Source organism: Theileria equi (assembly GCF_000342415.1).
Source record: "Theileria equi strain WA chromosome 2 map unlocalized gcontig_1105316255037, whole genome shotgun sequence".
In the NCBI taxonomy this organism is placed as follows: domain Eukaryota; phylum Apicomplexa; class Aconoidasida; order Piroplasmida; family Theileriidae; genus Theileria; species Theileria equi.
Window position 1 is genome coordinate 1,024,941 of NW_004668230.1, and position 14,866 is coordinate 1,039,806.

The window sequence follows — 14,866 nt, forward strand, 5'->3', positions numbered from 1 at the left end:
CATTAACCATAACATCGCACTTAATTTGTACCATAGCACCTCTTCATGTCCAGTTGGGTGGATTCCGCGTGTGTGTTTTCATTTCCATTAAGTAGGCGACACAATGAGACGCCTATTCCCTCATGAGAAGCGTCTTAAACTGTAAGTTTCTGTGGAATCCTTTACACTGCGTTTTTAGGTCGAATGAAGAGACGGATGGGTCGATACCGTTTGTTTGCCATTTATCTTTACACTCTGTTTAGCTACAGTCCAACCAACGTCTGCTTGATTAGGGCTCCTATTTTGAGCCTTTTGAGTGTGGAAGCCGGGCCGGTTGTGCTTCTGAAGCCCTTCAAGAGCCCCTTGGAAGGTCACACACCTGGTTTGTGGATTTTCGTCCGTCCATTCTCTCCAAATTAGGTCTGAGTGAGGAATCGCAGAGAAAGACACTCGGGTGTCGAATTAGAGGCGTCACAAAATCGTTTTTGCGTGATTTCAGGGCCTCTATCTATGAGACGAAGGACGAGGCGCTGGAGAATCTTCCGCCAGATAATCCTCTGACTCTCTACACTTCGCCGCCGGAAGATGAAGTTCAAGTGGTCATCAAGGTGGATTCCATGCTCTCCAGGTGGGTTTTGCCTCTCCTTATCCGTTTCGCTCAGGTTCCTTAGAGACCATCAGAGGCAGGGTGTGCAGTTTATATTCGATTGTCTAATGGGTCTCAAGGAGTTTAATGGACGGGGCTGCATTCTAGCCGATGATATGGGTATGTTTTGGACCTGAAATGGACGTGCACAGGACTCGGAAAAACACTCCAGAGTATTACCGTAATGTGGACGCTGCTGAAACAAGGGTTTGATAATCGACCAGGTAAGTAATGGATGCGAATGGAGCGTAGCGAAATGAGCATGGGCGACCCTAAGGGAGCCTAAGGAAGAGTAGGATGTCTTCAATAGTGGTAATAGGATGACTGTATTGATAGTTGTTCATCTTGTTCTGTGGATACTCTCTCTGACGGTGAGCTGGTAGTGAGGGAGGATGAATGTATGGATGAGGAGTGGCTAGGAGATTCTCATGGATCTCAGGGTTTTGAAAGGATTTTAAAAACATATAACATAGAAGGTTTTGATGGAGTGATAATGGATGAAAGGAAAAATAAGCATAAACATAGGGTTAAAATGTAGTGGATATTGTAAAGATAGCACATTTGTTACTGCAGAAGTAGGAGATCTTCAAGGGACCCAAGGATATGGATTTTGCACACACAAAGTACGATTTGGGCTTCTTATAGATGTAATAGGCTATGGTGGAACTGAATTAAACATCCACACAAATGGGACAAGCTATAAGCCATTCAGTGAATCGCATGGTAGGTTATATGAGATCACTACCTACTATTCTACATTGTATGACAAAGATACAAATGTCATCAAGGTCCCCCTAATTATTGCCGTTAGGGACTATTTACAAGGGCCATACAAATGGTTTGAAAACACTGGAGATAGTATAACATGGAAGAATATTAACCAGAGTGGAGATTTTCCTAGTAGTGATACAGAATCTATCAAGCCACAATTTAGGAGAAAACTAAATGATCTCACTTGTACTCTCCATAAGCGCCATAGAGTTGACATGCGACAAAAACCTCCTAGTTACAAGTGTTCAATATGTGGTAACGCAACAGTTAAAGTTCAAGAAGGTGCTTTACTTGGTGATCTTAGCATATACAAGAAGTTTGGGCATACTCCCCAATACAATACTGGAGACAAGTACCACCTTACCTACGAATATAATGAAGTCAGGTATGAAAATCATAAACATTCCAGGAGATGGGAAAACTTTTCCATCTCTTATGAGGATAATGTTAAGGAAGTGACAGTAAATTACTGGGAAGGTGATGAAGATCGTAAAAATCCTCTTTTAATCAACATAAGTCTCACAAGTGGAATCTCGCAATGGTATGAGAATGTTAGCCAAGATGGAAGAAACACCAGTTGGAGGCCAGTCAATGAGCAAGTTATCGGGGATCTTTCCAACCAAAATAATTTGAGGGATAGACTTCATCTCCTTAATTGTCATTTTAACAGTGTTGTACAGATAAAATTTGGAGTTACTGGTTGCCATGTCCCAAAAGATGGTGGTCATCCTGAAAGAGTGAGAGCTGTGTATAATGGAGAACTAGGAAAGTACCCAGAATTTTCAGCTTATGAATATATATCTGATGATAGTTTCCGAGGTAAGCCATTTTCTGTATCTGACTTCTATTGCGATGGCAGAAAGCAAAACTTTTCACCTGGTTACTTATCATTTAAAAAAGTATCAAAGCTAACATATTATGTGAGTACGGGAGATCCTTATAATCCTTTTCTCATGTATGTAGAGTCGGATGATCAGAATAATAAAAGGTGGTTTAAAAGAATCGATACTAACAGTTGGGTAGAGACCAAAGATGATCATAACTTCCAGGGAAAAAACCCTTTACAGGTTATACAGCATCTTAGTAAGACTTTTATACAGACTAAACAGACACTGAGTCTTAAAGATATTGGAAAAATTCCTAAAAGTGGTTTACAGCTGGACATTAGAATAACTCCACACGGAAATAAGGAGGAAGAGGTTTACTACGATACAAATAAGGAAACCAGAAATATTCCCATAAAGGTTATTAAAACCAAGAATGCACCCGTAAGAGGATTCTTTGAGACTTCTCACAGGCCTGCTATTAAGGATGATAAGACCTTTGTTGTTAAGCACCTTTTAAAGGATGGTGGAAAAATTGGAACGGGAAATAATGTTAGTGGTGTGGAACACTTTCATGTATACTTTTGGGATGGAGCTCCAAATAAACCTATCCTACTGGGAATTAAACAGAATACCATCACTAGTTTTAGATACTACGGTGAACATGCTAGGAGGTGGAAGTTTGATCCAGTATCTGGTATGACTGAACAAGAGGCACTGGATGATCAAAACTGTATGGTTAACAAAGCTATCCCTATTGAACTAACAAATCTTGAAGATCTTAAAGGATTCCAATCTAGAGAGAAACCTTCTAACTGCTTAAATGGGAAGAATATTAAGATTGACATTGATAAATCCTTTTTTAAAACCGTATCTGATCTATACACAGTGGATTCCTATAAGATTCCTCCTAATACGAAAGTATCTAGGGTTACATTTAACAAAGAGGATACCAACATAACTCCTCCTTATGATGAAAACACTTCTAAGTTTAGGATATACAAATGGAGTAATTCTGATACTCTTCTACTTGTTGAGTTTGTTAAGGAGAATGGAGAATCCATGTGGTACGAGAATCTTAGTAAGAATAGTACTGATTGGAAAATACTTCATGAGACAGTATCTAATGTATTTTATGACAGTAAAAAATGCCTTACCGAGAATTTAACCAAGAAACTAAACGAGGTTAATTGTTTACTCAACCAAGCGGTTACGATAGATCTTACAAAAACCAATTCTAGTGGTAAAGTTAATAGAGGATATTGTTGCACTTACCATACTAATGGCCAAAGGAGGGTTTCTGTTACTAAGAACTCAGTTCAAGGTGCATCTACTATTCCATACTTCAAGCATGAGATTGGAAATACTTCAACACTAGCAGGCATCAAGTATTATGAGAATGGCGGTGCTACTAATAGGAAAAGGATATCTTCTGGATTATTAGGTCTACCTATCTCTGGTTCTCTCACTGTTTATACATTTTATTGCAAAGGGAATAGTCCAGTTCTAATATACATACATCCTACTACGGAACCTTCAAAAAAAGGCTGGTTCAAAAAACGAAATGGCACTAATGATTGGGAAAGGGTCACAAGTGGACTCCCTAATGATATACCAGAGAATATTAAAGGCTGCAGTGATGGCACATACGACCAACTTGTGAGAGAACTGGGAAGTGTTGGATGTACAGACTATGGAACATGTCCTAAACCTCAACTCTCATCTCAATTAGGTGTTGCTCCTGGTCTTCCTGGTTCTGGATCTCAAGACCAACTAAAGGAAGAACAAAAGACTACTGAACCTGGTGCTGTGGGACATACTGGTGATAAAGGTGATGAAAATGATAGTCCTTTTGGAGCTAGAGGAAGCTCTGCTAAACATATTGGTAATGGAGCGGGAGTAGCCCCTATTGTAGGAACTTTACCTGGTGAATTACTTGAAAGATTATTTGAAGAAGTTGTTAGTGTAGTTACTGATAAAGAACTCCAAACAAGCTTGATAAACCTTGGACTAGCTGGGATGATTGCTTCAAACACAGCTCTTGAAATAACTTCTGAAGCTCTTCCACAGCAACAACCTGACTCCGAACCTAAATTACAAACAAATGCTGATGAAGTTACTCAACCTGCTACTTCTGATTCTACTACTCCTAAAGAATCTGTTACTCCTACTGCAGAAGCTAATGCTGCTGCTCAATCAGCCTCAGGCCTTTCTACTTATGAAATGTCTCCAGACTCTTCAGTCTCTAAAAACTCTAACTCTACTCCTGAGATTATAGTTTCTGTAACTACAGGCATTCTTGGTACTTCTGCCTTGGTTTGTTTCGCTGGATGGAAACTCTATAATCGCTATAAGGGAGACCCTTGGGTTAGACAGATTTAGGAGTCTATGGACTCTCCAGTAGGGAGACAAGCTTGGATACTGAGTAGTTGGTCTTAATTTGTTGGTTTATCATGTGAGGGGAACATTTTATAAACTATACTAGTGTTACTGAAAGCCTTATATTTACTGAGATTCCTCAACTTTTATCTCAGTGAGGAGGAAACCTCCAAAGAGGGACTTGTAGGAGAATTTGGCGTTACATCTCTATGGATTATTTTCTTGGATCTACTGGATAATCCTACTCTATTCGGTGTCATCCATGACTCTTAGGCTATTCTCTCTCACATCTACATTACACATTACATGCATGCATACCGGATACACTTTTTTACAGCTGCAAGAAAATGTGCAATCATTTGTCCCGCAAGTTTGGTAAGCAACTGGGAATCTGAGATTAAAAAGTGGCTTCGGGGGAAATGCCCATGTACTGCAATCGCAGACTCTGGACGTGAAAAGGTCATTTCAGCATTTGAAGGCTTTAAATACGACAATAACTCCAGAGTTCTCATTTCCTCCTACGAAACTTACAGGATGCATTGTGCTAGACTCCAAGGAGTCCCAATTGACCTTATCATCTGTGATGAAGCTCATCGTATGTTTAATTCCCACCAATTCAAATTCTGTAGGTCTAAAGAACGATAAAACACAAACATCCTTGAGTATCTCCTCGTCTCCTGCAAAAATGAGACTCATGCTCAGTGGTACACCAATTCAGAATGATTTGAACGAGTTTTACTCTCTCATCTCTCTTTGTAATCCGGATGTTCTGGGAGATGTGAACAACTTTAGGAGATGCTTTGCTAATCCTATCCTAATTGGAAGAGAGCCAGATGCTACACCAGAGCAACAAAGAATGGCAGGCGACAGGCTTGCTGAGCTCTCACACATTACAAACCAGTTTGTGCTTAGAAGAACGAATGTTCTCCTATCAAAGGTGCTGCCTCCGAAAATTATATTAAATGTCTTTTGCAATTTAACTGACATCCAGAAAACAATCTACAAGTCATTTGTAAACTCCAAAAGGTAATTTATTCCTTGTAAAAATAAAAACTACAGGTGGAAGAATATTATCAAGGACGAGGGTGTATTCAGCAGGACCCTTACTGCAATCCAGTCACTGATGAAGCTCTGCAATCATCCACTTTTGATAAAACGAGGAGGCCTCTTGTCCACACCAGATGTTGACGATCTATTTGAAAATATTGAACTTGCTTCCAAGAACAACAAGCACAAGTGCTGCAGATGTGACCTTTCTGGAAAGATTCTGGTGCTTTACAGACTCCTATATCACATTAGGAAAAATGGAAATGACAGAGTCGTAATCATCAGCAACTATACACAAACTCTGGATATTTTTGAGAGACTTTGTAGAGAATGTAATTATCCATTTGTTAGATTGGATGGAACCATATCCATTAAAAAGAGACATAAACTCGTAACCACATTTAACGATCCAACAACAAACAGTTTTATTTTCCTGTTGAGTTCCAAGGCTGGAGGATGCGGTATCAATCTTATTGGGGCTAACAGACTGGTACTATTTGACCCAGATTGGAATCCAGCCAATGATAAGCAGGCTCTGGCAAGAGTATGGAGAGATGGACAAAAGAAAGTCTGTTACATTTATCGCTTCTTTAGTACTGGGACGATTGAGGAAAAGATTTACCAGCGCCAGATTTGTAAGGATGGTCTGAGTTCCATGCTTGTCACCGATGGTATAAACGAGTTAAAGGATAGTTTGTCTGGGGAGGAACTCAAAAACCTCTTTGACTACAAGGATAGTATTCTGTCCGACACTCACGATACAATAGACTGTACCAGGTGTAACAGAGGGGAGGAAACAGTTCCATTTGTCCCGCAGGAAAGGGAGGTTTTAGAGGAAGACCTAAATACCTGGGCTCATCACACGGACCTTAGCACAGTTCCAGACGAGTTCCTGGTTAGGGCGGCACTGAGAAATGAGCCAAAATCTCCGTACCCAGAGGTTGATATTGATGACAAATTTGTACCAATTTCCTTCGTCATGAGCTGCAGGATCGAGTTTAATACTGAGAATGCTAACATGGTGGCTACGGAAAAGAACTATGAGAAACTCGTTCGGAACGAAACCATGACAACCACGTGTGACATAGAAAGCGAAGACTACACTCCCACAGACAACGACATTTTAACAGGGGACGACTAAGTTGTTACATTTGACATGCATGTATGCTCTTTCCGCTCGGTACATGTAGACTAATGCAAATCCATAGTCAGCCCTTGTAGATGGAGTAAAAAACAAAAGTTATGCAGCCAGGCAGTACGGGTGCCTGGAGCATCTCCGCCGCTAAAATGCGTGCGGGACAAAACTATTGTACCTTGGCGCTCCTATAAACGTCTATTCTTCGGGCTTTCCCCCTGGAACGAGCATGGCAATGTAGTTTCCGTTCACCAGGGCGTCACTCAGCTTGGTCGTCTTGATGCCTTCCGGAGTAAACGAGTACTCTGTGACCTCCTCAAGGACCTGTTGCGGGCATTAGTGTGACGCGGAAGAAGAAGAGGCACGAGGGCCAATTACAGATACGCTCAACTCACCATGTTCATATAGTCGTCGAATCCCCTCAGAATCCCTGCAATTTCCTTGTCGCCCTTCATGATGATCCAAATTTTACTCCCGAGGCATTTGTCGATGAGCGCCAGGGGCAAGTAGCACGCACTGCTCTCTATCGTGGACATTCTGGAGCTGAGTTTGCGGCTATCCTATAAAATTAAAAGTAAATTTAGTCTGCAGTTTCCCAGTGTGGGCCCGCTGGAGGAATTGGGTCCTCTACGGCCGGAGGCGACGTTGTGAGGTCCTCAGTTTTGCTCTTATGTAGCCGAACGTGCTACGCTCGCATTTTTAACCAAAAGCTTTGAGTTCCATCAAGATCTTGGTGGATTTATCGTCGTTGCGGACCTTTACCGGCGTGCATGGTGGATTGGAGATCTACTGACAGATTTCGCGAAGCTTCTCTGCCTCTTGATCACAGAAGGACGAACGTTAGAGGAGTATAGTCATTCAAAGGCTCTTACAGGGTTGGGTGGTACTCTGTTGGCTCAAATTTTGGATATCATGGCAACAAGTTTGTTTTAGGCGCCCATTTACCTTTTCAGGAGAAATAGTTTGATATAAACAGGATAATCTGTAATATGCTACTTGTGCTGGGAAACTGCGGTTTTGTACGTCTACGGAATATCTCGTTAGCTGAGAATAGCCCATTAAATACTGGAATCCGGGCCGATAGTCCATAAGGATGAGGAAAAATGTCAAAGTTTAGAAAAGACCAAGTACCGTATCTGGAGTTCTTCCTGATAAACCTCCTTTGGGGAGCCTCCTCCTTTCTGAGCTCGGAGATGGTAAGGTTGGCGACACATCACCTCAATAATGAGACCAAGTTTGTCATGACATTCTACATCTTCTTTGCCTCGTCAATGCTGCTGCTATTGTTCATTAAAATAAGCATCATATTCACGCTCTCCACGCTTATTTGGTGGAATTTTGTTCTGCATGCTATCATGCTAATATTCCTCTTTTCTCCACCAGCAAAGACCGGGGGCTGTCACTGCTTCTTTGCATTTTTGGGGTATGGTTGTGCACTCAATTTGGTGTGTTCGCTAAATGTAGCTTCCTATACCCCTTCCGGACTACGTGGTTTGATTGTAGGATCTGCCCTGATATATTTCACATCGTATCTCTGTGCTGACTCTCTAATCTATCCAAATGTTGATGGTACGGTATCGTCTGCGTCCAAGTCATTTCTAGTTGCACGACTAGTTCTGGCTCTGCTATCCATCAAGTTCTACAAGTCACGATTAGAGACCTTGTTTAGCTGGGAATATGATAACGTTACGAATAATTTGTCAGCAGAGAGCATAGGAAGCTGGATTGTTGATGGAGAATCCGAGGATCCCAAGAGTGATTTAGTTTTAAAGGCATATATGCCATCATGCGCTAGTTTTTCTGAATTTTGTAGTATAAACTTTGATAATGGATCAGACTTTTGTCTACTCTTTGTCTTTATAGGATCTGTCATTTCAACATCTTTCTTTTCCCCGACCAATACGTCGGCAACACTAGTATGGTCTAGATACAATCTGGAAAGGGTTCATCGCATAGAAATTATCGCAGGACTTATTGGAGCATTTGCTGGGTTACCCAATTTCAAGTGCTGCTCAAGTCCATACTTTGTAATGTTAGCATATCTTACACATCTCGTATTTCGTACAATTGTTTTTATCGGATTGAACACATATCTCTTTAATATCTACACATCAAAGCTACTCATGAGCTGCTCCACGTTCATGTCATCATTTATCGGAAGCTGGATGTTTGTCGTTTGCCTATTGCAGTATACAACGAATAAACTGCAGTTAACGTGTAAGAATTATGGAACTGAATTGAAATGCTGTTGTGAGTATAACACAAAAAGGTGTCTTTGCGTGTGTAATATTAAGGAAGAATGTTGTGGCGAGAAAGTAGAGTGTTGTAAAGAGAAAGAGTGCATAGTATGGACAACATGGAGCAATCATAACTCATTTTTCAACTGGAACCTTTCAGACTGTCTCTTTTGTACTTCCCAGAATTGTCCAAAACTCAAGTGTAAAAAAGGAGAAAATGGTGAAACTGGTGCAACGAATGATTGCAATGGAAACCACTATTTACTGAGAAACTGCCTAACAACATGCTGTCCATATTGTGACCTTACCATTCTACTGGAATGTGTAAAGATTAATAGGCCACTCAGAGATTGCAAAGGAGACTACGTATGTAGCTGTCACGGGGATGAAGAAGAGAAAAAGAAGGAAGAAGAAAAAAAAAAAGAGGAAAAGAAAGAGGAGGGGCCAAAACGGGAACTAACGACGGTACCCTTGAAGCTAGGTGATCTTGACTTAAAGCTATCAACATATGCCCCGCGTGGCGAATTGAAAAGGTTCTTGTGTTGTTGTCCAGGAAATGACAAGGACAAATGTAGCGAGGGAAATAACCAGAATGGAACTAGTTCAGATTCTGGATCTACCCATACACCTTCATGCTCTAATGGTAAGTCATCCCATTCAACCTGCTGTTGTTTGGGACTTACAGACAAAGAAGGTACAAAGAAACGCTGCGGAAAACATTTTCAATTTGTAACTTGTCAAGTTTCCTCCTGTTGTCACTATGATTTAAAAGTAAAAATCTCCTATAAAGAAATGAATACACAATTTCGTATTGGCCAAAAACCATTTCCAAACAAATTTGATCGCGTTGGCCATCTTATGTTTAATGGACCATGTTGTACCGACACTGTTCGTTGTACATGTGCAAAATATCATTGTGGTATAACAAAGGTTCCGTACAAATCTTGCAGCTCTGAGCTAACAGGAGCCCTCAGTTGTGAAAAATGTTGCAAGTGTACTAGCTGTAAATCATGCAAGGAAAAATGCTCACACATAAAGGTAATACCATCTGGACTTCCCTATCACTACAAAGCCAAGGACATAAAGAGGTATGGAGTCATTACCGCTCTAGTCTCCTCTGTCATATTTTTATTGTTATTTAAAGTAATCATCGCATCAATATTTTCTGCAATAAACACAAAGGAGGACATTACTCTAATAGCTCCCCTCAAACAAATTAAAACAGTGAATGGAATACAGCTAACAACTTTCAATCAACCGTACAAAACGGATGTGGAATATGCGAGATCATTATTTCCATCATTTAAAGGCTCTGAAGACGATCTCATCAATAAAGCTACGGAGGAGGAACAAGAAAACGTTGCAACAATTGCAAAGTTGACTAAACTTATTCTAGGAGGTTTAGAAGCGGCCTCATTCGACAGGTGGATACGTAATACTATGCAAACTCCAGTACCAATCAATGGCAAAAACCTCTCAAGCCTGCAATATGCAAACCATGTTTCTGCATTTCTCTACTTTTCTCTGTCGGAATACATCCAAAGATCTGCACGTAGTATTCTGGAGTATTTTGAGCGATGTTCCGGCAAGTGGGAAATAGAATTTCAGGACTTTGAGCGGCGTGTCGTGACTCAACTCAATATCAACACGAGATACTCCACAGACCTACTCAAGCTGGGAATACATTATGTAAACCCAAAATTGCAAAAGAAACTAAATACCAAGCAAAAGGAGATTTGGGAAAAGATTTACACCGACACGAAGAAGTTATCCGAGGATCTTACAACCCTCACAACTCTAGAGAGAAAGGTCAACAGTTCAGCTGAAGAAAATATACTCCCAGACAAAATTGCACTATGGGAATTCAGAGCTACTCTCCTCAAGAAGTGGACAAACGACCGCACGATATTCCTCAACTGGGTGTCCTTTCTGGAGGTCATGGATAACGTAACAACCTGGAGGAAGTACTACATTGACATTTACCTCGAAAAGTATAGACGAAAACCCAAGACCAAGAAAAAGGTTAAGGCTGTCCCTCTAAATGTCCCAGAGAAAGCTTTATCAAGAGACGTATTGTAAAAGTGACATTCGTCTAACACTAGAATTTGACATACACACCTACCCATTTTATATATTCTTCCGGGTTAACGAGTTGACCCTGGCTGCGTCCATACTGTGCATTTTATGATACACATTGTGTTTGGAGTCACAATTCCAGAATGCGACTCTGATTGTGGACGAGTAACGACAGCTTATAGACGTCACGAACAAGATGGACGTTTCAGGCGTAAAATCAGACAAACTATCGGAATCTCATGGGATAGTACAGAATGTACTTGGCATAACCATTAAAAGGAGCGAGAAACGGGCTCTACAAGGGCCGCAAGACGCTGTTCCACAGAAGCTGTACATTGGACATCTTTACGGAAGATTGACAGGATTTAAGCAGGATGATGTCAAGTATTTAAGTCTACAGGATGTAGATGACGTGGTACGCGCGATGATTTACGTGTGTATACTCCACAACCGGAATGTTCTGGTCACCCTGAACGAGTCGTACACGCGCGCTCTGGAAGCTCTGGGGAAGGGCACATCGAAACTCTCTCTAAACCACATGTCTGTTAACGAGTTGACGGAGCTTCTGGAGGCGATACAGAACGCGCTGGTCTACAATGGCTCCCTACTGATTGTCTGTCCGGACTATTTTACCCTCACAGATATACTGGAAAAGGATGAGATTAAAAGGGCGTATCTGGATCTCTCTACCCCAAAGGCGAGATCAGACGTATTTATCGATTTTGCGCTCTCTGCAGGAAATGGATGTTATCTGGGAAAGCTCGTAGAACATATATGGAATAGTGACGAAGAGGTGGCAACTGCTGAATTTACAAGCGTATTTGACACTCTCAGGCTAAGAATGTCGCTAAAGGGTATAAAGGCAACTCATTCTGGCGAGATAAAGGCGCTTGTCCACATGCTCTCCTTCAAGCCACTCGTAAAACTATTCATTGAGGATATTGAAAGAGTGGAACTTGAATCGTCATTGCAGAAGGATTGTGGAGCAAAGAGAGAACTTTTGTCTATAATCGGTCAGTTGCTAAATGCTTCATCCCTGAATGAGGAAAGCTTAGAGGTATCAAAGCTAATTGGCCTAAACAAGACATTTTATGAAGGTTTACAACCAGAAAGAATTGACTTTCATGGAAAGAGAGATTTGAATATTGTAAAAATGTTAATTGCAACAAAGAGGTCGGATTATGAAAGATCAGTAAATGATGTTTTGCAGCTGGCCAAGTTGGTACTAAAGGCTGATGCAAAACTCAGATCAAAGTTTCTATCATTATTTGGACGGTTTGCCTCATTCAACACTACTAGAAGGAAGGTACTGCGCTTGACACATATTGACAGCGGTCCAATGACACTAGACCCGCTATATTACAGGCGTATGGCTTTGTCTCAAGACAATACATTTGGATTCTCCATTAATTTGGCATGGTTACTCCTACTCTTATCGCAAGGGATAACGTTCCCAAAGGCTGAGGAAATTGATGTAGCCTTTTGTCAAGTATCTAATATGGCAAAGGCAAAAACCAATAGCCTAGACAGTGAAATGGATGAGGAAAAAGTGCAACAACTAAAATCTGTAGATGAGGAAATTAACCACATGCTTAGTTTTTTGGTAAATACTCCATCGTGCATGGGTGATGAAAATCAGGTTGTGGAGGCAATTAAAAAACTGGATACAAATGCCCTCAAGTGTTATGATGGAAAGTTTATAACGCAAATTTTCTGGTTGACATTAAAAGGATTAATCATGTTATTTCTACCAGCCTTGCAAGAAAATTTAAAAATCCTGACACATACCCTAAACTATGCAAATAACACTCAAAATTTGAGTCCAAATGATGAAAAGCTAGCAGAGTATATTTCCCATGTCTACGCGTGGAGAACAATGATACAGCACCCTTGTCTCATAAAAGCGTTGTGGCATTTTATAAATCTATCTCTGCGGGTCTTTCTGAGATGTGCTTTATTTTATAAGGCTGATGGTTCCGTAAATACAGAATACAGAGATGCGTTTAATGCCTCTAAAATGCGGTACAGTGTACTAGTTGAAAAGTATTGTGAGAGTGTCTCTGGTGACTCGTGCGATGAAGAACAGCCTCCACAATTCACTGTACTTCCCGTGGATTTCATAGAATGTATACTAGATTTGATTAAAAATATCACATTATTGAAACAGTATGATGCCTATATCAAACCTCCAGATGGAAATGCACTAGACGGTATGGACTTTGAGCTTGTTGTCGCTACATGTGTATTTCTCATGAAATGTTCAAACAATATGGTAAAAAACATTCACATAAAGTGTGATTTGGCGTGTTCTACAATTTTATTCCTTTCAAAATATTCAAAGGAACCTATGCATCAGTTTGAGACACTGCCCGTTTCCAAAGCACATTTAATGGATGCTCTCTGTAGAACGTTTATAGCATCTCAAAAGGCAAGTTATAATACAAGGATATCATCCAGATTGAACATTATTCAAAGCCTTAGTCAATTCTTCACGATTTCTTCCTATAAGAAAAGCTTTGTAACTTGTATAATATCCAAAAGAGAGCTCTTTGTGCAATTTTTACATCTTTTGTTAAATGACACAACGTTCTTGATAGAGGAAGTTGTATCATATCTAACTGAAATAAAGAGGAGAGAGGTGGCAGGAATATCTCTGGATGACGCACCAGAGCAGGAAGAACGAGAAGAGGATGATAACCAAAATGATCATTATACACAAGATGGATCAATAGATGCGAACCAATTGAAATCAATGAGTGGGAGCGAGCTTAAAGGAAGAACAAGGACTTTTGTGGAATATGGATATGAAATATGCTCATTATTGCACATTTTGTGTAACGAATTCCCTGGGGAAATTACAAACAGTTCAGTGCTACTGCCCCAAGTCTCAACTTGCCTTGGTTGTTGTTTGGAAAGTCTGGCCGGCCAAAAATGCCTTCAGCTAAAGGTCAGAAATATGGATGAGTACGGGTTTAAACCAAAGGAGTGGCTATCAAAGATAATGCAGTGTTATATCTCTCTATACGAATTTAATAATGAGGACAAGAGTCCATTCATAAAGGCAATTGTACAAAACGAACGTTACTATCGACCAGAAGTGTTTAATAGATGCATAAGGTTCTCAACAAGGGAGATGTTTTTAAACTACAAGGCAATAAAGTCATTCAATGCACTATCGAACAAACTTTTGGAGTATGCCAAGAAGACCAGCATGATGTACGATGAAGCAACAAATGAGGAAATTCCAGAACATTATCTAGATCCAATAATGATGGATATCATGGAAGATCCAGTCCTGCTACCAACCAGTGGAAAGATCATGGACAGAAAGAATATAGAGAGGCATCTCATGTCTGAAGCTACGGATCCATTCACACGTGCACCTCTATCTAGAGAAGATTTGGTGGAACAGGTAGAACTTAGGAAGGAAATTGAATCATTTGTTAAATCAATCGGAAACAAGAATGTGTAGAGTAGATTATCCCTTGGTATTCACTAGCCATAAATCGTAGAAGATTCTCTTTGTGACTATACACGATGCATACACATTTTGTCTATGTGTAGGGATGGCAAAGGAATGCACTGGGCACTATCCTGGCGCTAGGGCGTACCACCAAAAGGCTCATGCAATGAATGAGCCCATGTTGGTGGGTAGAAGCATGTACTGAGGTTACCATGGCCACAGGAACACTCATGCAGGGCTCTATTGTGGAATATGGGGGACCAGGAAGATGTGTAGAAAGAAGACTAGGTGATCACCGGGCAAGTACTT

General features: G+C 40.6%; 4 protein-coding genes across 4 annotated transcripts, besides 1 other annotated feature; 3 read left to right on the top strand and 1 right to left on the bottom strand.

The window, feature by feature from the left end:
* Positions 1 to 103: 103 nt before the first annotated feature.
* Positions 104 to 6,787, top strand: BEWA_039350 (recombinational repair protein, putative; the record flags this gene model as incomplete). Its single annotated transcript, XM_004833292.1, has 13 exons — positions 104 to 141; positions 179 to 208; positions 243 to 361; positions 400 to 607; positions 642 to 745; positions 778 to 849; positions 1,151 to 1,781; positions 1,806 to 2,215; positions 2,360 to 2,463; positions 2,497 to 4,522; positions 4,937 to 5,194; positions 5,229 to 5,625; positions 5,659 to 6,787. 13 exons carry the CDS (start codon positions 104 to 106, stop codon positions 6,785 to 6,787), a joined length of 5,526 nt encoding a protein of 1,841 aa, XP_004833349.1.
* Positions 6,788 to 6,979: 192 nt separating this feature from the next.
* On the bottom strand, positions 6,980 to 7,317 carry BEWA_039360 (U6 small nuclear ribonucleoprotein E, putative; the record flags this gene model as incomplete). The annotated part of the gene is made up of 2 exons (XM_004833293.1): positions 6,980 to 7,105; positions 7,177 to 7,317. The coding sequence occupies 2 exons, from the start codon at positions 7,315 to 7,317 to the stop codon at positions 6,980 to 6,982; spliced, it is 267 nt and encodes an 88-aa protein (XP_004833350.1).
* A 567-nt stretch (positions 7,318 to 7,884) lies between these two features.
* Positions 7,885 to 11,097, top strand: BEWA_039370 (conserved hypothetical protein; the record flags this gene model as incomplete). Its single annotated transcript, XM_004833294.1, has 1 exon — positions 7,885 to 11,097. The coding sequence occupies one exon, from the start codon at positions 7,885 to 7,887 to the stop codon at positions 11,095 to 11,097; it is 3,213 nt and encodes a 1,070-aa protein (XP_004833351.1).
* Positions 9,407 to 9,453: a sequence feature (A-rich).
* A 193-nt stretch (positions 11,098 to 11,290) lies between the features above and the next one.
* BEWA_039380 (ubiquitination-mediated degradation protein, putative) lies at positions 11,291 to 14,566 on the top strand (the record flags this gene model as incomplete). The annotated part of the gene is made up of 1 exon (XM_004833295.1): positions 11,291 to 14,566. One exon carries the CDS (start codon positions 11,291 to 11,293, stop codon positions 14,564 to 14,566), a length of 3,276 nt encoding a protein of 1,091 aa, XP_004833352.1.
* Between the last annotated feature and the right edge of the window lie 300 nt (positions 14,567 to 14,866).